Source organism: Echiichthys vipera (genome assembly GCF_963691815.1).
Source record: "Echiichthys vipera genome assembly, chromosome: X".
NCBI lineage: Eukaryota > Metazoa > Chordata > Actinopteri > Perciformes > Trachinidae > Echiichthys > Echiichthys vipera.
This window is the reverse complement of record NC_139825.1, coordinates 5346258-5371546: the sequence shown is the minus strand read 5'-3', so window position 1 is coordinate 5371546 and position 25289 is coordinate 5346258. Positions and strand designations below refer to the sequence as shown.

The 25289-nt window shown below is 34.9% G+C and overlaps 1 protein-coding gene across 1 annotated transcript in view; it reads right to left on the bottom strand.

Annotated features, from left to right (window-relative positions):
* Positions 1-24955, bottom strand: part of ldlrad2 (low density lipoprotein receptor class A domain containing 2) — a gene marked incomplete at both ends in the record, with an annotated part of 63748 nt that extends 38793 nt beyond the window's left edge. Inside the window, one exon of the mRNA XM_083939146.1 lies at positions 24802-24955. Coding sequence (XP_083795272.1) covers positions 24802-24955 — 154 coding nt within the window. The remainder of the gene's footprint in view (positions 1-24801) is intronic.
* Positions 24956-25289: the final 334 nt, after the last annotated feature.

Here is a 25289-nt window from a genome sequence, read left to right as displayed (position 1 = left end):
ATTGACTAATTAGCTGGATCAGATATGGGCTCTAATATTGACTAATTAGCTGGATCATATATGGGCTCTAATATTGACTAAAAAACTGCATCAGATAAGGGCTCTAATATTGACTAATTAGCTGGATCAGATATTGGCTCTAATATTAACTAATTAGCTGGATTATATATGGGCTCTCATAATTACTAATTAACTAGATCAGATATGGCTCTAATATTGACTAATTAACTGGATCATATATGGACTCTAATATTGACTAATTAGCTGGATCAGATATGGGCTTTAATATTGACTAATTAACTGGATGAGATATGGGCTCTTATATTGACTAATTAGCTGGATAAGATATGGGCTCTAATATTCACTAATTAGCTGGATCAGATATCGGCTCTAATTTCGACTGATTAACTGGATCAGATATGGGCTCTTACATAAACTAATTAACTGGATCAGAATTGGGCTCTAATATTGACAAATTAGCTGGATCAGATATGGGCTCTAATATTGAATAATTAACTGGATCAGATATGGGCTCTAATATTGACTAATAAACTTGATCAGATATCGGCTCTAATATTGACTAATTAGCTACATCAGATATGTGCTCTGATATTGATTAATTAACTGGATCAGATATGGGCTCTAATATTGACTATTTAGCTGGATGATATATGTGCTCTATTTTTTACTAATTAACTGGATCAGATATGGCTCAAATATTGACTAATTAACCGGATCATATATAGGCTCTAATATTGACTAATTAACTGGATCAGATATGGCTCAAATACTGACTAATTAACCGGATCATATATAGGCTCTAATATTGACTAATTAGCTGGATCAGATATGGGCTCTTATATTGACTAATTAACTGGATCAGACATCGGCTCTAATATTGACTAATTAACTGTATCATATAAGGACTCTTATATTGACTAATTAACTGGATCAGATATGGGCTCTTATATTGATTAATTAACTGGATCAGATATGGGCTCTAATATTGACTAATTGACTGGATCAGTATGGGTTCTAATATTGACTAAATAGCTGGATCAGATATGGGCTCTAAAATTGACTAATCAGATGGATCATATATGGGCTCTAATATTTACTAATTAACTGGATCAGATATGGCTCTAATATTGACTAATTAACTGGATCAGATATGTGCTCTAATATTGACTAAATAGCTGAATCAGATATGTGCTCTAATATTGACTAATTAACTGGATCATTATCGGCCATAATATTGACTAATTAGCTGGATCAGATATGGGCTCTAAAATTGACTAATTAGCTGGATCAGATATGGGCTCTTATATTGACTAATTAACTGGATCAGACATCGGCTCTAATATTGACTAATTAACTGTATCATATAAGGACTCTTATATTGACTAATTAACTGGATCAGATATGGGCTCTTATATTGATTAATTAACTGGATCAGATATGGGCTCTAATATTGACTAATTGACTGGATCAGTATGGGTTCTAATATTGACTAAATAGCTGGATCAGATATGGGCTCTAAAATTGACTAATCAGATGGATCATATATGGGCTCTAATATTAACTAATTAACTGGATCAGATATGGCTCTAATATTGACTAATTAACTGGATCAGATATGTGCTCTAATATTGACTAAATAGCTGAATCAGATATGTGCTCTAATATTGACTAATTAACTGGATCATTATCGGCCATAATATTGACTAATTAGCTGGATCAGATATGGGCTCTAAAATTGACTAATTAGCTGGATCAGATATGGGCTCTTATATTGACTAATTAACTGGATCAGACATCGTCTCTAATATTGACTAATTAGCTGGATCAGATATGGGCTCTAATATTAACCTATTAGCTGGATCAGATATCGGCTCTAATATTGACTATATAGTTGGATCAGATACGGGCTCTAATATTGACCAATTAGCTGGATGAGATATGGGCTCTAAATTTGACTCGTTAACTGGATCAGATATGGGCTCTAATATTTACTAATTAACTTGATCAGATATGGCTCTCATATAGACTAATTACCTGGATCATACATGGGCTCTAATATTGAATATTTAACTGGATCAGATATGGGCTCTAATATTGACCTATTAGCTGGATCAGATATGGGTTCTAATATTGACTAGTTTACTGGATCAGATATGGTCTCTAATATTGACTAATTAGCTGGATCATACATGGGCTCTAATATTGACTATATAGCTGGATCAGATACAGGCTCTAATATTGACCTATTAGCTGGATCAGATATGGGCTCTAATATTGACTAGTTAACTGGATCGGATATGGGCTCTAATATTATCTAATTAACTAGATCAGATATGGCTATAATATAGACTAATTAACTGGATCATATATGGGCTCTTATATTGACGATATAGCTGGATCAGATATGGGCTCTAATATTGACCTATTAGCTTGATCAGATATCAGCTCTAATATTGACTAATTAGCTGGATCAGATATGGGCTCTATTATTGACCTATTAGCTGGATCAGATATGGTCTCTAATATTCACTAGTTAACTGGATCAGATATGGGCTCTAATATTGACTATTTAGCTGGATCAGATATCGGCTCTAATTTCGACTAATTAACTGGATCAGATATGTGCTCTACTATTGATTAATTAACTGGATCAGATATGGGCTCTAATATTGACAAATTAACTGGATCAGATATCGGCTCTAATTTCGACTAATTAGCTGGATCAGATATGTGCTCTGATATTGATTAATTAACTGGATCAGATATGGGCTCTAATATTGACAAATTAACTGGATCAGACATAGGCTCTAATATTGACTAATTTACTGGATCAGTTATGGGCTCTAATATTGACTTATTATCTGGATCAGATATGGGCTCTAATATTGACTAATTAACTGGATCAGATATGGGCTCTAATATTGACTAATTAGCTGGATCAGATATGGGTTCTAATATTGACTAAATAGCTGGATCAGATATGGGCTCTAAAATTGACTAATCAGCTGGATCATATATGGGCTCTAATATTTACTAATTAACTGGATCAGATATGGCTCTAATATTGACTAATTAACTGGATCAGATATGTGCTCTAATATTGACTAAATAGCTGAATCAGATATGTGCTCTAATATTGACTAATTAACTGGATCATTATTGGCCATAATATTGACTAATTAGCTGGATCAGATATGGGCTCTAAAATTGACTAATTAGCTGGATCAGATATGGGCTCTTATATTGACTAATTAACTGGATCAGACATCGTCTCTAATATTGACTAATTAGCTGGATCAGATATGGGCTCTAATATTAACCTATTAGCTGGATCAAATATCGGCTCTAATATTGACTATATAGCTAGATCAGATACGGGCTCTAATATTGACCTATTAGCTGGATGAGATATGGGCTCTAAATTTGACTCGTTAACTGGATCAGATATGGGCTCTAATATTTACTAATTAACTGGATCAGATATGGCTCTCATATAGACTAATTACCTGGATCATACATGGGCTCTAATATTGAATATTTAACTGGATCAGATATGGGCTCTAATATTGACCTATTAGCTGGATCAGATATGGGTTCTAATATTGACTAGTTTACTGGATCAGATATGGTCTCTAATATTGACTAATTAGCTGGATCATACATGGGCTCTAATATTGACTATATAGCTGGATCAGATACAGGCTCTAATATTGACCTATTAGCTGGATCAGATATGGGCTCTAATATTGACTAGTTAACTGGATCGGATATGGGCTCTAATATTATCTAATTAACTAGATCAGATATGGCTATAATATAGACTAATTAACTGGATCATATATGGGCTCTTATATTGACTAATTAACTGGATCAGACATCGTCTCTAATATTGACTAATTAGCTGGATCAGATATGGGCTCTAATATTAACCTATTAGCTGGATCAGATATCGGCTCTAATATTGACTATATAGCTGGATCAGATACGGGCTCTAATATTGACCTATTAGCTGGATGAGATATGGGCTCTAAATTTGACTCGTTAACTGGATCAGATATGGGCTCTAATATTTACTAATTAACTTGATCAGATATGGCTCTCATATAGACTAATTACCTGGATCATACATGGGCTCTAATATTGAATATTTAACTGGATCAGATATGGGCTCTAATATTGACCTATTAGCTGGATCAGATATGGGTTCTAATATTGACTAGTTTACTGGATCAGATATGGTCTCTAATATTGACTAATTAGCTGGATCATACATGGGCTCTAATATTGACTATATAGCTGGATCAGATACAGGCTCTAATATTGACCTATTAGCTGGATCAGATATGGGCTCTAATATTGACTAGTTAACTGGATCGGATATGGGCTCTAATATTATCTAATTAACTAGATCAGATATGGCTATAATATAGACTAATTAACTGGATCATATATGGGCTCTTATATTGACGATATAGCTGGATCAGATATGGGCTCTAATATTGACCTATTAGCTTGATCAGATATCAGCTCTAATATTGACTAATTAGCTGGATCAGATATGGGCTCTATTATTGACCTATTAGCTGGATCAGATATGGGCTCTAATATTCACTAGTTAACTGGATCAGATATGGGCTCTAATATTGACTATTTAGCTGGATCAGATATCGACTCTAATTTCGACTAATTAACTGGATCAGATATGTGCTCTAATATTGATTAATTAACTGGATCAGATATGGGCTCTAATATTGACAAATTAACTGGATCAGATATCGGCTCTAATTTCGACTAATTAGCTGGATCAGATATGTGCTCTGATATTGATTAATTAACTGGATCAGATATGGGCTCTAATATTGACAAATTAACTGGATCAGACATAGGCTCTAATATTGACTAATTTACTGGATCAGTTATGGGCTCTAATATTGACTTATTATCTGGATCAGATATGGGCTCTAATATTGACTAATTAACTGGATCAGATATGGGCTCTAATATTGACTAATTAGCTGGATCAGATATGGGTTCTAATATTGACTAAATAGCTGGATCAGATATGGGCTCTAAAATTGACTAATCAGCTGGATCATATATGGGCTCTAATATTTACTAATTAACTGGATCAGATATGGCTCTAATATAGACTAATTAACTGGATCAGATATGTGCTCTAATATTGACTAAATAGCTGAATCAGATATGTGCTCTAATATTGGCTAATTAACTGGATCATTATCGGCCATAATATTGACTAATTAGCTGGATCAGATATGGGCTCTAAAATTGACTAATTAGCTGGATCAGATATGGGCTCTTATATTGACTAATTAACTGGATCAGACATCGTCTCTAATATTGACTAATTAGCTGGATCAGATATGGGCTCTAATATTAACCTATTAGCTGGATCAAATATCGGCTCTAATATTGACTATATAGCTGGATCAGATACGGGCTCTAATATTGACCTATTAGCTGGATGAGATATGGGCTCTAAATTTGACTCGTTAACTGGATCAGATATGGGCTCTAATATTTACTAATTAACTGGATCAGATATGGCTCTCATATAGACTAATTACCTGGATCATACATGGGCTCTAATATTGAATATTTAACTGGATCAGATATGGGCTCTAATATTGACCTATTAGCTGGATCAGATATGGGTTCTAATATTGACTAGTTTACTGGATCAGATATGGTCTCTAATATTGACTAATTAGCTGGATCATACATGGGCTCTAATATTGACTATATAGCTGGATCAGATACAGGCTCTAATATTGACCTATTAGCTGGATCAGATATGGGCTCTAATATTGACTAGTTAACTGGATCGGATATGGTCTCTAATATTGACTAATTAGCTGGATCATACATGGGCTCTAATATTGACTATATAGCTGGATCAGATACAGGCTCTAATATTGACCTATTAGCTGGATCAGATATGGGCTCTAATATTGACTAGTTAACTGGATCGGATATGGGCTCTAATATTATCTAATTAACTAGATCGGATATGGCTATAATATAGACTAATTAACTGGATCATATATGGGCTCTTATATTGACGATATAGCTGGATCAGATATGGGCTCTAATATTGACCTATTAGCTTGATCAGATATCAGCTCTAATATTGACTAATTAGCTGGATCAGATATGGGCTCTATTATTGACCTATTAGCTGGATCAGATATGGTCTCTAATATTCACTAGTTAACTGGATCAGATATGGGCTCTAATATTGACTATTTAGCTGGATCAGATATCGGCTCTAATTTCGACTAATTAACTGGATCAGATATGTGCTCTAATATTGATTAATTAACTGGATCAGATATGGGCTCTAATATTGACAAATTAACTGGATCAGATATCGGCTCTAATTTCGACTAATTAGCTGGATCAGATATGTGCTCTGATATTGATTAATTAACTGGATCAGATATGGGCTCTAATATTGACAAATTAACTGGATCAGACATAGGCTCTAATATTGACTAATTTACTGGATCAGTTATGGGCTCTAATATTGACTTATTATCTGGATCAGATATGGGCTCTAATATTGACTAATTAACTGGATCAGATATGGGCTCTAATATTGACTAATTAGCTGGATCAGATATGGGTTCTAATATTGACTAAATAGCTGGATCAGATATGGGCTCTAAAATTGACTAATCAGCTGGATCATATATGGGCTCTAATATTTACTAATTAACTGGATCAGATATGGCTCTAATATTGACTAATTAACTGGATCAGATATGTGCTCTAATATTGACTAAATAGCTGAATCAGATATGTGCTCTAATATTGACTAATTAACTGGATCATTATCGGCCATAATATTGACTAATTAGCTGGATCAGATATGGGCTCTAAAATTGACTAATTAGCTGGATCAGATATGGGCTCTTATATTGACTAATTAACTGGATCAGACATCGTCTCTAATATTGACTAATTAGCTGGATCAGATATGGGCTCTAATATTAACCTATTAGCTGGATCAAATATCGGCTCTAATATTGACTATATAGCTGGATCAGATACGGGCTCTAATATTGACCTATTAGCTGGATGAGATATGGGCTCTAAATTTGACTCGTTAACTGGATCAGATATGGGCTCTAATATTTACTAATTAACTGGATCAGATATGGCTCTCATATAGACTAATTACCTGGATCATACATGGGCTCTAATATTGAATATTTAACTGGATCAGATATGGGCTCTAATATTGACCTATTAGCTGGATCAGATATGGGTTCTAATATTGACTAGTTTACTGGATCAGATATGGTCTCTAATATTGACTAATTAGCTGGATCATACATGGGCTCTAATATTGACTATATAGCTGGATCAGATACAGGCTCTAATATTGACCTATTAGCTGGATCAGATATGGGCTCTAATATTGACTAGTTAACTGGATCGGATATGGGCTCTAATATTATCTAATTAACTAGATCAGATATGGCTATAATATAGACTAATTAACTTGATCAGATATGGCTCTCATATAGACTAATTACCTGGATCATACATGGGCTCTAATATTGAATATTTAACTGGATCAGATATGGGCTCTAATATTGACCTATTAGCTGGATCAGATATGGGTTCTAATATTGACTAGTTTACTGGATCAGATATGGTCTCTAATATTGACTAATTAGCTGGATCATACATGGGCTCTAATATTGACTATATAGCTGGATCAGATACAGGCTCTAATATTGACCTATTAGCTGGATCAGATATGGGCTCTAATATTGACTAGTTAACTGGATCGGATATGGGCTCTAATATTATCTAATTAACTAGATCAGATATGGCTATAATATAGACTAATTAACTGGATCATATATGGGCTCTTATATTGACGATATAGCTGGATCAGATATGGGCTCTAATATTGACCTATTAGCTTGATCAGATATCAGCTCTAATATTGACTAATTAGCTGGATCAGATATGGGCTCTATTATTGACCTATTAGCTGGATCAGATATGGGCTCTAATATTCACTAGTTAACTGGATCAGATATGGGCTCTAATATTGACTATTTAGCTGGATCAGATATCGACTCTAATTTCGACTAATTAACTGGATCAGATATGTGCTCTAATATTGATTAATTAACTGGATCAGATATGGGCTCTAATATTGACAAATTAACTGGATCAGATATCGGCTCTAATTTCGACTAATTAGCTGGATCAGATATGTGCTCTGATATTGATTAATTAACTGGATCAGATATGGGCTCTAATATTGACAAATTAACTGGATCAGACATAGGCTCTAATATTGACTAATTTACTGGATCAGTTATGGGCTCTAATATTGACTTATTATCTGGATCAGATATGGGCTCTAATATTGACTAATTAACTGGATCAGATATGGGCTCTAATATTGACTAATTAGCTGGATCAGATATGGGTTCTAATATTGACTAAATAGCTGGATCAGATATGGGCTCTAAAATTGACTAATCAGCTGGATCATATATGGGCTCTAATATTTACTAATTAACTGGATCAGATATGGCTCTAATATAGACTAATTAACTGGATCAGATATGTGCTCTAATATTGACTAAATAGCTGAATCAGATATGTGCTCTAATATTGGCTAATTAACTGGATCATTATCGGCCATAATATTGACTAATTAGCTGGATCAGATATGGGCTCTAAAATTGACTAATTAGCTGGATCAGATATGGGCTCTTATATTGACTAATTAACTGGATCAGACATCGTCTCTAATATTGACTAATTAGCTGGATCAGATATGGGCTCTAATATTAACCTATTAGCTGGATCAAATATCGGCTCTAATATTGACTATATAGCTGGATCAGATACGGGCTCTAATATTGACCTATTAGCTGGATGAGATATGGGCTCTAAATTTGACTCGTTAACTGGATCAGATATGGGCTCTAATATTTACTAATTAACTGGATCAGATATGGCTCTCATATAGACTAATTACCTGGATCATACATGGGCTCTAATATTGAATATTTAACTGGATCAGATATGGGCTCTAATATTGACCTATTAGCTGGATCAGATATGGGTTCTAATATTGACTAGTTTACTGGATCAGATATGGTCTCTAATATTGACTAATTAGCTGGATCATACATGGGCTCTAATATTGACTATATAGCTGGATCAGATACAGGCTCTAATATTGACCTATTAGCTGGATCAGATATGGGCTCTAATATTGACTAGTTAACTGGATCGGATATGGGCTCTAATATTATCTAATTAACTAGATCAGATATGGCTATAATATAGACTAATTAACTGGATCATATATGGGCTCTAATATTGACGATATAGCTGGATCAGATATGGGCTCTAATATTGACCTATTAGCTTGATCAGATATCAGCTCTAATATTGACTAATTAGCTGGATCAGATATGGGCTCTATTATTGACCTATTAGCTGGATCAGATATGGGCTCTAATATTCACTAGTTAACTGGATCAGATATGGGCTCTAATATTGACTATTTAGCTGGATCAGATATCGGCTCTAATTTCGACTAATTAACTGGATCAGATATGTGCTCTAATATTGATTAATTAACTGGATCAGATATGGGCTCTAATATTGACAAATTAACTGGATCAGACATAGGCTCTAATATTGACTAATTTACTGGATCAGTTATGGGCTCTAATATTGACTTATTAGCTGGATCAGATATGGGCTCTAATATTGACTAATTAACTGGATCAGATATGGGCTCTAATATTGACTAATTAGCTGGATCAGATATCGGCTCTAATATTGACTAATCAGCTGGATCATATATGGGCTCTAATATATACTAATTAACTGGATCAGATATGGCTCTAATATTGACAAATTAACTGGATCAGACATAGGCTCTAATATTGACTAATTTACTGGATCAGTTATGGGCTCTAATATTGACTTATTATCTGGATCAGATATGGGCTCTAATATTGACTAATTAACTGGATCAGATATGGGCTCTAATATTGACTAATTAGCTGGATCAGATATCGGCTCTAATATTGACTAATCAGCTGGATCATATATGGGCTCTAATATATACTAATTAACTGGATCAGATATGGCTCTAATATTGACTAATTAACTGGATCAGATATGTGCTCTAATATTGACTAAATAGCTGAATCAGATATGTGCTCTAATATTGACTAATTAACTGGATCAGATATCGGCCATAATATTGACTAATTAGCTGGATCAGATATGGGCTCTAATATTGACTAATTAGCTGGATCAGATATGGGCTCTTATATTGACTAATTAACTGGATCAGATATCGGCTCTAATATTGACTAATTAGCTGGATCAGATATGGGCTCTAATATTAACCTATTAGCTGGATCAGATATCGGCTCTAATATTGACTATATAGCTGGATCAGATACAGGCTCTAATATTGACCTAATAGCTGGATGAGATATGGGCTCTAAATTTTACTAGTTAACTGGATCAGATATGGGCTCTAATGTTTACTAATTAACTGGATCAGATATGGCTCTCATATAGACTAATTACCTAGATCATATATGGGCTCTAATATTGAATATTTAACTGGATCAGATATGGGCTCTAATATTGACCTATTAGCTGGATCAGATATGGGTTCTAATATTGACTAGTTTACTGGATCAGATATGGTCTCTAATATTGACTAATTAGCTGGATCATACATGGGCTCTAATATTGACTATATAGCTGGATCAGATATAGGCTCTAATATTGACCTATTAGCTGGATCAGATATGGGCTCTCATAATTACTAATTAACTGGATCAGATATGGCTCTAATATTGACTAATTAACTGGATCATATATGGGCTCTAATATTGACTAATTAGCTGGATCAGATATGGGCTTTAATATTGACTAATTAGCTGGATGAGATATGGGCTCTAATATTGACTAATTGGCTGGATCAGATATGGGCTCTAATATTCACTAATTAGCTGGATCAGATATCGGCTCTAATTTCGACTGATTAACTGGATCAGATATGGGCTCTTATATTGACAAATTAGCTGGATCAGATATGGGCTCTTATATTGACTAATTAACTGGATCAGACATCGGCTCTAATATTGACTAATTAACTCTATCATATAAGGACTCTTATATTGACTAATTAACTGCAGATATGGGCTCTTATATTGACTAATTAATTGGATGAGATATGGGCTCTAATATTGACTAATTGACTGGATCAGATATGGGCTCTAATATTGACTAATTAGCTGGATCAGATATGGACTCTAATATTGACTAATCAGCTGGATCATATATGGGCTCTAATATTTACTAATTAACTGGATCAGATATGGCTCTAATATTGACTAATTAACTGGATCAGATATGTGCTCTAATATTGACTAAATAGCTGAATCAGATATGTGCTCTAATATTGACTAATTAACTGGATCATTATCGGCCATAATATTAACTAATTAGCTGGATCAGATATGGGCTCTTATATTGACTAATTAACTGGATCAGACATCGGCTCTAATATTGACTAATTAGCTGGATCAGATATGGGCTCTAATATTAACCTATTAGCTGGATCAGATATCGGCTCTAATATTGACTATATAGCTGGATCAGATACGGGCTCTAATATTGACCTATTAGCTGGATGAGATATGGGCTCTAAATTTGACTCGTTAACTGGATCAGATATGGGCTCTAATATTTACTAATTAACTGGATCGGTTTGGCTCTCATATAGACTAATTACCTGGATCATACATGGGCTCTAATATTGAATATTTAACTGGATCAGATATGGGCTCTAATATTGACCTATTAGCTGGATCAGATATGGGTTCTAATATTGACTAGTTTACTGGATCAAATATGGTCTCTAATATTGACTAATTAGCTGGATCATACATGGGCTCTAATATTGACTATATAGCTGGATCAGATACAGGCTCTAATATTGACCTATTAGCTGGATCAGATATGGGCTCTAATATTGACTAGTTAACTGGATCAGATATGGGCTCTAATATTTACTAATTAACTAGATCAGATATGGCTATAATATAGACTAATTAACTGGATCATATATGGGCTCTAATATTGACGATATAGCTGGATCAGATATGGGCTCTAATATTGACCTATTAGCTTGATCAGATATCAGCTCTAATATTGACTAATTAGCTGGATCAGATATGGGCTCTATTATTGACCTATTAGCTGGATCAGATATGGGCTTTAATATTCACTAGTTAACTGGATCAGATATGGGCTCTAATATTGACTAATTAGCTGGATCAGATATCGGCTCTAATTTCGACTAATTAACTGGATCACATATTGGCTCTAATATTGACTAGTTAACTGGATCAGATATGGACTCTAATATTAACTAATTAGCTGGATCATATATGGGCTCTAATATTGACTATATAGCTGGATAAGATATGGGCTCTATTATTGACAAGTTAACTGGATCAGATATGGGCTCTAATATTGACTAATTAGCTGGATCATATATGGGCTCTAATATTGACTAATTAGCTGGATCAGATATGTGCTCTGATATTGATTAATTAACTGGATCAGATATGGGCTCTAATATTGACTAATTAACTGGATCAGATATCGGCTCTAATATTGACTAATTAACTGGATCATATATGGGCTCTAATATTGACTATATAGCTGGATCAGATATGGGCTTCAATATTGACTAATTAGCTGGATCAGATATGGGCTCTAATATTGACTAATTAACTGGATCAGATATGGGCTCTAATATTTATTACTTATCTGGATCAGATGTTGGCTCTAATATTGACTAATAAACTGGATCAGATATGGGCTCTAATATTGACTTATTAACTGGATCAGATATGGGCTCTAATATTAACTAATTAACTGGATCAGATATGGGCTCTAATATTTATTAATTAATTGGATCAGATGTGGGCTCTTATATTGACTAATGAACTGGATCAGATATGGGCTCTAATATTGACTAATTAACTATTTCAGATATGGGATCTATTATTGACTAATTAACTGGATCAGACATGGGCTCTAATATTGATTCATTAACTGGATCAGATACGGGCTCTGATATTGATTAATTATCTGGATCAGATATGGGCTCTAATATTGACCTATTAGCTTGATCAGATATCAGCTCTAATATTGACTAATTAGCTGGATCAGATATGGGCTCTATTATTGACCTATTAGCTGGATCAGATATGGGCTCTAATATTGACTATTTAGCTGGATCAGATATCGGCTCTAATTTCGACTAATTAACTGGATCAGATATGTGCTCTAATATTGATTAATTAACTGGATCAGATATGGGCTCTAATATTGACAAATTAACTGGATCAGATATCGGCTCTAATTTCGACTAATTAGCTGGATCAGATATGTTCTCTGATATTGATTAATTAACTGGATCAGATATGGGCTCTAATATTGACAAATTAACTGGATCAGACATAGGCTCTAATATTGACTAATTTACTGGATCAGTTATGGGCTCTAATATTGACTTATTATCTGGATCAGATATGGGCTCTAATATTGACTAATTAACTGGATCAGATATGGGCTCTAATATTGACTAATTAGCTGGATCAGATATGGGTTCTAATATTGACTAAATAGCTGGATCAGATATGGGCTCTAAAATTGACTAATCAGCTGGATCATATATGGGCTCTAATATTTACTAATTAACTGGATCAGATATGGCTCTAATATTGACTAATTAACTGGATCAGATATGTGCTCTAATATTGACTAAATAGCTGAATCAGATATGTGCTCTAATATTGACTAATTAACTGGATCATTATCGGCCATAATATTGACTAATTAGCTGGATCAGATATGGGCTCTAAAATTGACTAATTAGCTGGATCAGATATGGGCTCTAATATTTACTAATTAACTGGATCAGATATGGCTCTCATATAGACTAATTACCTGGATCATACATGGGCTCTAATATTGAATATTTAACTGGATCAGATATGGGCTCTAATATTGACCTATTAGCTGGATCAGATATGGGTTCTAATATTGACTAGTTTACTGGATCAGATATGGTCTCTAATATTGACTAATTAGCTGGATCATACATGGGCTCTAATATTGACTATATAGCTGGATCAGATACAGGCTCTAATATTGACCTATTAGCTGGATCAGATATGGGCTCTAATATTGACTAGTTAACTGGATCGGATATGGGCTCTAATATTATCTAATTAACTAGATCAGATATGGCTATAATATAGACTAATTAACTGGATCATATATGGGCTCTAATATTGACGATATAGCTGGATCAGATATGGGCTCTAATATTGACCTATTAGCTTGATCAGATATCAGCTCTAATATTGACTAATTAGCTGGATCAGATATGGGCTCTATTATTGACCTATTAGCTGGATCAGATATGGGCTCTAATATTGACTATTTAGCTGGATCAGATATCGGCTCTAATTTCGACTAATTAACTGGATCAGATATGTGCTCTAATATTGATTAATTAACTGGATCAGATATGGGCTCTAATATTGACAAATTAACTGGATCAGACATAGGCTCTAATATTGACTAATTTACTGGATCAGTTATGGGCTCTAATATTGACTTATTATCTGGATCAGATATGGGCTCTAATATTGACTAATTAACTGGATCAGATATGGGCTCTAATATTGACTAATTAGCTGGATCAGATATCGGCTCTAATATTGACTAATCAGCTGGATCATATATGGGCTCTAATATATACTAATTAACTGGATCAGATATGGCTCTAATATTGACAAATTAACTGGATCAGACATAGGCTCTAATATTGACTAATTTACTGGATCAGTTATGGGCTCTAATATTGACTTATTATCTGGATCAGATATGGGCTCTAATATTGACTAATTAACTGGATCAGATATGGGCTCTAATATTGACTAATTAGCTGGATCAGATACCGGCTCTAATATTGACTAATCAGCTGGATCATATATGGGCTATAATATATACTAATTAACTGGATCAGATATGGCTCTAATATTGACTAATTAACTGGATCAGATATGTGCTCTAATATTGACTAAATAGCTGAATCAGATATGTGCTCTAATATTGACTAATTAACTGGATCAGATATCGGCCATAATATTGACTAATTAGCTGGATCAGATATGGGCTCTAATATTGACTAATTAGCTGGATCAGATATGGGCTCTTATATTGACTAATTAACTGGATCAGACATCGGCTCTAATATTGACTAATTAGCTGGATCAGATATGGGCTCTAATATTAACCTATTAGCTGGATCAGATATCGGCTCTAATATTGACTATATAGCTGGATCAGATACAGGCTCTAATATTGACCTATTAGCTGGATGAGATATGGGCTCTAAATTTTACTAGTTAACTGGATCAGATATAGGCTCTAATGTTTACTAATTAACTGGATCAGATATGGCTCTCATATAGACTAATTACCTAGATCATATATGGGCTCTAATATTGAATATTTAACTGGATCAGATATGGGCTCTAATATTGACCTATTAGCTGGATCAGATATGGGTTCTAATATTGACTATTTTACTGGATCAGATATGGTCTCTAATATTGACTAATTAGCTGGATCATACATGGGCTCTAATATTGACTATATAGCTGGATCAGATATAGGCTCTAATATTGACCTATTAGCTGGATCAGATATGGGCTCTCATAATTACTAATTAACTGGATCAGATATGGCTCTAATATTGACTAATTAACTGGATCATATATGGGTTCTAATATTGACTAATTAGCTGGATCAGATATGGGCTTTAATATTGACTAATTAGCTGGATGAGATATGGGCTCTAATATTGACTAATTGGCTGGATCAGATATGGGCTCTAATATTCACTAATTAGCTGGATCAGATATCGGCTCTAATTTCGACTGATTAACTGGATTAGATATGGGCTCTTACATAAACTAATTAACTGGATCAGAATTGGGCTCTAATATTGACAAATTAGCTGGATCAGATATGGGCTCTTATATTGACTAATTAACTGGATCAGACATCGGCTCTAATATTGACTAATTAACTGTATCATATAAGGACTCTTATATTGACTAATTAACTGCAGATATGGGCTCTTATATTGACCAATTAACTGGATCAGATATGGGCTCTAATATTGACTAATTGACTGGATCAGATATGGGCTCTAATATTGACTAATTAGCTGGATCAGATATGGGCTCTAATATTGACTAATCAGCTGGATCATATATGGGCTCTAATATTTACTAATTAACTGGATCAGATATGGCTCTAATATTGACTAATTAACTGGATCAGATATGTGCTCTAATATTGACTAAATAGCTGAATCAGATATGTGCTCTAATATTGACTAATTAACTGGATCATTATCGGCCATAATATTAACTAATTAGCTGGATCAGATATGGGCTCTTATATTGACTAATTAACTGGATCAGACATCGGCTCTAATATTGACTAATTAGCTGGATCAGATATGGGCTCTAATATTAACCTATTAGCTGGATCAGATATCGGCTCTAATATTGACTATATAGCTGGATCAGATACGGGCTCTAATATTGACCTATTAGCTGGATGAGATATGGGCTCTAAATTTGACTCGTTAACTGGATCAGATATGGGCTCTAATATTTACTAATTAACTGGATCGGTTTGGCTCTCATATAGACTAATTACCTGGATCATACATGGGCTCTAATATTGAATATTTAACTGGATCAGATATGGGCTCTAATATTGACCTATTAGCTGGATCAGATATGGGTTCTAATATTGACTAGTTTACTGGATCAGATATGGTCTCTAATATTGACTAATTAGCTGGATCATACATGGGCTCTAATATTGACTATATAGCTGGATCAGATACAGGCTCTAATATTGACCTATTAGCTGGATCAGATATGGGCTCTAATATTGACTAGTTAACTGGATCAGATATGGGCTCTAATATTTACTAATTAACTAGATCAGATATGGCTATAATATAGACTAATTAACTGGATCATATATGGGCTCTAATATTGACGATATAGCTGGATCAGATATGGGCTCTATTATTGACCTATTAGCTGGATCAGATATGGGCTTTAATATTCACTAGTTAACTGGATCAGATATGGGCTCTAATATTGACTAATTAGCTGGATCAGATATCGGCTCTAATTTCGACTAATTAACTGGATCACATATTGGCTCTAATATTGACTAGTTAACTGGATCAGATATGGACTCTAATATTAACTAATTAGCTGGATCATATATGGGCTCTAATATTGACTATATAGCTGGATAAGATATGGGCTCTATTATTGACAAGTTAACTGGATCAGATATGGGCTCTAATATTGACTAATTAGCTGGATCATATATGGGCTCTAATATTGACTAATTAGCTGGATCAGATATGTGCTCTGATATTGATTAATTAACTGGATCAGATATGGGCTCTAATATTGACTAATTAACTGGATCAGATATCGGCTCTAATATTGACTAATTAACTGGATCATATATGGGCTCTAATATTGACTATATAGCTGGATCAGATATGGGCTTCAATATTGACTAATTAGCTGGATCAGATATGGGCTCTAATATTGACTAATTAACTGGATCAGATATGGGCTCTAATATTTATTACTTATCTGGATCAGATGTTGGCTCTAATATTGACTAATAAACTGGATCAGATATGGGCTCTAATATTGACTTATTAACTGGATCAGATATGGGCTCTAATATTAACTAATTAACTGGATCAGATATGGGCTCTAATATTTATTAATTAATTGGATCAGATGTGGGCTCTAATATTGACTAATGAACTGGATCAGATATGGGCTCTAATATTGACTAATTAACTATTTCAGATATGGGCTCTATTATTGACTAATTAACTGGATCAGACATGGGCTCTAATATTGATTCATTAACTGGATCAGATACGGGCTCTGATATTGATTAATTATCTGGATCAGATATGGGCTCTAATATTGACTAATTAACTGGATCAGATACGGGCTCTGATATTGATTAATTATCTGGATCAGATATGGGCTCTAATATTGACTAATTAACTGGATCAGATATGGGCTCTAATATTGACTAATTAACTGGATCAGATATGGGCTCTAATATTGACTCATTATCTATTTAAGATATGGGCTCTATTATTGACTAATTAACTGGATCAGATATGGGCTCTGATATTGATTAATTATCTGGATCAGATATGGGCTCTAATATTGACTAATTAACTGGATCAGATACGGGCTCTGATATTGAATAATTAACTGGATCAGATATGGGCTCTAATATTGACTAATTAACTGGATCAGAAATGGGCTCTAATATTGACTAATTAGAGGATCAGATATCGGCTCTAGTATTGACTAATTAACTGGATCAGATACGGGCTCTGATATTGATTAATTATCTGGATCAGATATGGGCTCTAATATTGACTAATTAACTGGATCAGATATGGGCTCTAATATTGACTAATTAGAGGATCAGATATCGGCTCTAGTATTGACTAATTAACTGGATCAGATACGGGCTCTGATATTGATTAATTATCTGGATCAGATATGGGCTCTAATATTGACTAATTAACTGGATCAGATACGGGCTCTGATATTGATTAATTATCTGGATCAGATATGGGCTCTAATATTGACTAATTAACTGGATCAGATATGGGCTCTAATATTGACTAATTAGAGGATCAGATATCGGCTCTAATATTGACTAATTAACTGGATCAGATACGGGCTCTGATATTGATTAATTATCTGGATCAGATATGGGCTCTAATATTGACTAATTAACTGGATCAGATATGGGCTCTAATATTGACTAATTAGAGGATCAGATATCGGCTCTAATATTGACTAATTAACTGGATCAGATACGGGCTCTGATATTGATTAATTATCTGGATCAGATATGGGCTCTAATATTGACTAATTAACTGGATCAGATATGGGCTCTAATATTGACTAATTAACTATTTCAGATATGGGCTCTATTATTGACTAATTAACTGGATCAGACATGGGCTGTAATATTAACTAATTAACTGGATCAGACATGGGCTCTAATATTGATTCATTAACTGGATCAGATAGGCTCTGATATTGATTAATTATCTGGATCAGATATGGGCTCTAATATTGACTAATTAACTGGATCAGATACGGGCTCTGATATTGATTAATTATCTGGATCAGATATGGGCTCTAATATTGACTAATTAACTGGATCAGATATGGGCTCTAATATTGACTAATTAACTGGATCAGATATGGGCTCTAATATTGACTCATTATCTATTTAAGATATGGGCTCTATTATTGACTAATTAACTGGATCAGATATGGGCTCTGATATTGATTAATTATCTGGATCAGATATGGGCTCTAATATTGACTAATTAACTGGATCAGATATGGGCTCTAATATTGACTCATTATCTATTTAAGATATGGGCTCTATTATTGACTAATTAACTGGATCAGATATGGGCTCTAATATTGACTCATTATCTATTTAAGATATGGGCTCTATTATTGACTAATTAACTGGATCAGATATGGGCTCTGATATTGATTAATTATCTGGATCAGATATGGGCTCTGATATTGAATAATTAACTGGATCAGATATGGGCTCTAATATTGACTAATTAACTGGATCAGATATGGGCTCTAATATTGACTAATTAGAGGATCAGATATCGGCTCTAGTATTGACTAATTAACTGGATCAGATACGGGCTCTGATATTGATTAATTATCTGGATCAGATATGGGCTCTAATATTGACTAATTAACTGGATCAGATATGGGCTCTAATATTGACTAATTAGAGGATCAGATATCGGCTCTAGTATTGACTAATTAACTGGATCAGATACGGGCTCTGATATTGATTAATTATCTGGATCAGATATGGGCTCTAATATTGACTAATTAACTGGATCAGATACGGGCTCTGATATTGATTAATTATCTGGATCAGATATGGGCTCTAATATTGACTAATTAACTGGATCAGATATGGGCTCTAATATTGACTAATTAGAGGATCAGATATCGGCTCTAATATTGACTAATTAACTGGATCAGATACGGGCTCTGATATTGATTAATTATCTGGATCAGATATGGGCTCTAATATTGACTAATTAACTGGATCAGATATCAGGTGAATGAGGTCTATCCAGCTTTCTGATCCAGTCATTTCTTTATTATTAATATCATATTTCAGGCAGCTGCTTCATTTGATAATACATTTAAAAATATCTGTTTGCAGTGCATTTTACATGGAAGTGTTATTTATTTTTGCTGCAGATGTACACTTTGTTATTTGTTAATAAATAATATCAAGTACATTTATATCTGTGTTCAATTGGTACCTATTATTTTAACAAGGCTAAATGTTTATGTCAAGCCTGATGCCTTCACTTACATGACAGGAATTGTGGCATCAATGGCTCAAACTCCAAACGGACAAGTTATTTTTATTTTTCTGAATGTTTATTACTATTCCTCCACTGCAACTCAACAGAGAAACATAAAGATGAGGTTTTATACTAACAACAGGTGAGAATTAAGGATCCAAAGCCAGTCCAGTTTCTGTTTGTACTTCTACATATATCCTGACCTGGATGAGTGAGAATATTCACAGACTGTGTGTTTTAAGAGGGCAGCTAAATAAAAGATCCATTTGATGCTCTAAAAGAAGCTGAGAGTTGTTTTGCCAAACAGAGTTTGTCTTCAACACGCTGGTCGTTGCACAGTCTCACACACGTCAGGTAAAGCTGCTCTGGTAAATGAGCCATGTTATCAGCGTGGTGATTGTTTGAGAAGCAGCTCACAGCTCATCCACTGGCAGGACCAGGACAGATGGGTGGGCTCCAGCAACCCCCACCCAGCCACCCAATGCCCCCTGCCTCTGGGCCGCATGCCAAATAATGAGAAAATTTACGACCACCCCTGGAGTTTATTAGCTCTGTTTCCCTGGGAGACAACTAGATCCTCCTGCACTGACCTCTAGGAATGTCCCAAAGCCCGGGAGCCCCTGTTGGTGGGAAACAGCTCATCCCCTCTGCACCACACAAGGAAATACAAAGCCTCAGGGGACACTGTCCAAAACATGTCTGATCAGAGGACACCAAGGCCCCAGTAAAGATTTTTGCAAAATTCAGCTCTTTTTAAATGCTATCATTGTAAATGTCCATTTGAGAGAGCAAATCCAGAGGGTGGGTGAGGGTCAAGGTCTTAGTGACACACTTTAGTGAGAAACGCGTCTGCGACAGCATTGTGTGGCAAAGGGCATCAGCCTCACTGTCCATCCATTTGTTGTTCTAACACTGGTGACTCAACACAGGCTTCCATTTTATTACTTTACACTGACACACATTCAGTTCTTCTGTACGCAAAAACAGTTTCAAACAGTGAATCAACATGAATAAACTGGTCTAAGGGGGCTGCAGCAGGGGTCGGCCATATGGAGAAAAATCATATAATTTGAAATCGTATATCACAATAGGTATATTTTCAGAAAATATTAGAAATTTTATATAAACAAAAAGACAAGCATATTTGTGTTATGGCCTATGTAGTGTTCTGCGTACCTGCTTTTGTTCTTTGTTTCAGGAAACTCCCAATCAACTACCTCCTGCTAGCCAATCCGTGGCACCTGGGATGCGTTCAGCCCCGACAAAACATAGCAAAAATGTTTATTTAAGCTGAAACGGTGGTGTGTTGAACACTGTGTGCAAGCGCATCACCTTTTTAATACCACACATTTACATTAATGTTGCTGCTGATTGGGTAAGACCTCTGAACAACCCACCAAACAAGAGCTCAACTCAAGTATCGAGGTAATGTCGATCAACCTGAGCAAAGGAGCACACCAACTGCAGAGTCTCTCCATACCACTTTGTTTACACTTTTTGTTTTATTGTATTTAACTTTACATAATAAACTTGAATGTGATTTATCCAGCCTTCCTCCTGCCCTGGCGTTGTGAAATGAGATACTGGATGGATGGACGGACGAGCTACAATCCTAACATAAAACTGTTCTGCTCACTGATTTGCAACATTGCTCATAGTTGCCTAACAATGAAATATAACAACATATATAACAACAATGTAAATATAAGTGAGAGTAACCTCAGTATAACCACAACAGAAACTCTGTGATGGCTGCCACATTTCTATCTCACTGTATATTTTCATATTGCAAAACCTCATTGTACTGTATCCATTATGATTGCCTTTATCATTACCCATTGATCAAATCACTTGATCAATAACTAAAAAAATGATTAAAACAAACTGTAAGGAATCACGAGTGGTATAATATGATTTATTTACTACAAATTAGACTTTACATAACAGCTATCTAAACCAGGCTCTGAACAAACACGCTTGAGTCGTGTGATCCATCAAAGAGAACATTAACAATACATGTGTATGATGTGTGGACTAAAACTGTTAACATGCTGTTATTTTTCATCACATTAACAATAATCTAGTCACAAACTGCTACTATTTTTTGTTTTACCTTTCCTTTATACCACAACTGCACTATCTTACTTACGTACTTGTTGGGTAGGGTAATATAATACCACAGTGTTTATCACTTAACACTTAACAATAAGGGGGCTACTCATAAACTTATATAATGCTTATTGCTTATGCTTTATTGCAGGATGCATCATGGATTCCTGTTGCCCATTAAGTTAGGGGCCCTGACTCATAAAGTGTTGCTGAAAACCCCCACAAAATGATCACAAAGAGATGCTCAATGACCACAAGTATGCACAAAGCAACCGAAAATGACCACATGGAGACAAAAAATGACTTTAGTGATGCAAAACCACCATGAAGAGATGCTAAATGACTGACAATAAACACAAAAAGACTACAAAGAGACAAAAACGATGACAAAACACAATTAATGATTACAAATAAATGTAAAATGACCACAGAGAGAAACAAAACCACAACACAGAAAATGACTAAAAGAGATGCAAAACCAAAAAAAGAAACAAAATGACCTTGTACAAAACCATCTAAAAATAAATGCAAAATAAAAAGAGGACTCTTTGAATTTGGGTGCCTTTTTGTGTGTGTGTGTGTGTGGGGGGGGGGGTGTTGGGGCATCTTACATGTCTGTGCCCAGGGGCCCTCTGTCTCGGAATACATCCATGCTTTATGTGATTCGTTAACATTAAAAAAGACCATCAGTTAAATAATGTTTATTCCGTTTCTGTTAAGTGTGTGCATGGTAGCATGATAGAGAAACATGCACCAAAAACAAAATCATATTTATCAAAGACAATATACTGTACATACTCATATATAATCAGATAAGAGGAGAATGATCACGCATGTTAGGGTTACACTGCTTTCAACAAAAACACCATCATGAAATACAAATAACATAAAAGTCATTTTCCACCCACTTTGTAGTCACAAATACCTTTGGTTCTATACTCCTAGAAATACAAAGGCATTTCTTATTATCAGTAAGGCTGAGGAAATGCATGGTCCTGACAAAAATGTTGATGGAGGATGTTAATACGGTCAGATGAGTGTATGAAGTAACTGAATAAACATTATTTAGATGATGATCTTGTCACAACTCAATCACCTACAGATTGCTTTATTTGCATACAGTTCCCATAACAGGATCCTTCCCTCATATTTTCATAAACAGTATACAGTCAACTCAAAATAACTAAAAAGTCAGGACTCCAGTCTGTGGAGCATCTCAGTTACAGTTTGGTTTAACTTAGAGAGGTTCAGTGATAAGGAATGATCTGCCACCTAAGATTTTAAAATTAGGACCTGCACAAGTTAGGAAAGCTATTCAAGGTTTGTTTCTTTTAATCTCCAAAAGGTTTTCCTAGTGGATTATCTGTATGAACTGCTGAATAATAATGAGTAATTCAAATCCAACTTATATATATATTTGTTGTATGTACATGTCTGCTAGTGTGCAATCCTTCCTTTTGTCTTTTTTCTGTTCCCATCATTTCTAATTATTTCAACTGATTATGGATTAAGATATACACTGCGGAGTGCTCTAATCAAGCACATCTGAGTGTTTTTTGCAGCTTATTCATTTTCTGTTGTTTTATGTATATATTAATTTGTATATGTTTACATATGTGTAAACCAATAAAATAAAAAAGTTTGAAACAACCACATACAGTCATAGCGACTTGTTAATGGCGCAATAGCAATTCATGATGCATCCTGGAATAAATTCCTGTATTAAATAATCATGAGCCATGCATTCGTTATATATAACTTAAGCATATGATTTGTTCTCTTATTGTAAAGTTTTACCTGACTATCATAACCGATTATCAATTTTCACTAACTTATTTTTATCTAACATATTATCAGTCTTTAGTCAGAAAATAGAAATACCAGGCAAACCTGCATCTGCTGAAAACAGCTTCACACACTCCTGGCAATCAGAGCGTTGTGTACAGGCTAAAGGGAATTGTGCGTCACTTTCAGCACGATCCAACCGTCATCTATCAGTGAGTGAGGAGTGTTGGCTCAGGTCTTACCGGTCTCGATGGCCGAGCTGTTCAGAGTCATGAAGGAGAGCAGAAGGAGAAGCCTGAGCAGACGCTGCCAGCGGCTCTCAACCTCAACCTCCACCTCCATCATCCTGGCTGAGAAAGAAGTGCGCACAGGAGAGCTCACAGACAGCAGCGCCATTCTGACTTCACACAAACTTGTCACTGAAGAAGAGACAGCTTCCGACAACAGTGCAACCATCATAAATACTCTCTGACTTTAATTCCAGTTGAACCTCCTCTCACCCCTGTCCGTTCACGTGTCCTGTCATCTCCATGACAACACCCAACCAATCAGCTGTCAAGCCAACGAGAGAAAGCTTGTGTTTAAAACAGGAACTTCCACGACTTTTCCATATTAAATCAGCTTCTAAGACCTCTGCTCCTTCTTTCTGACATGGGTGCAGATCACGGAACCCCCCTTTCTAAAAAAACATGACACCCCCCCCCCAAAAAAAAAATTCAAAAAATTCAAA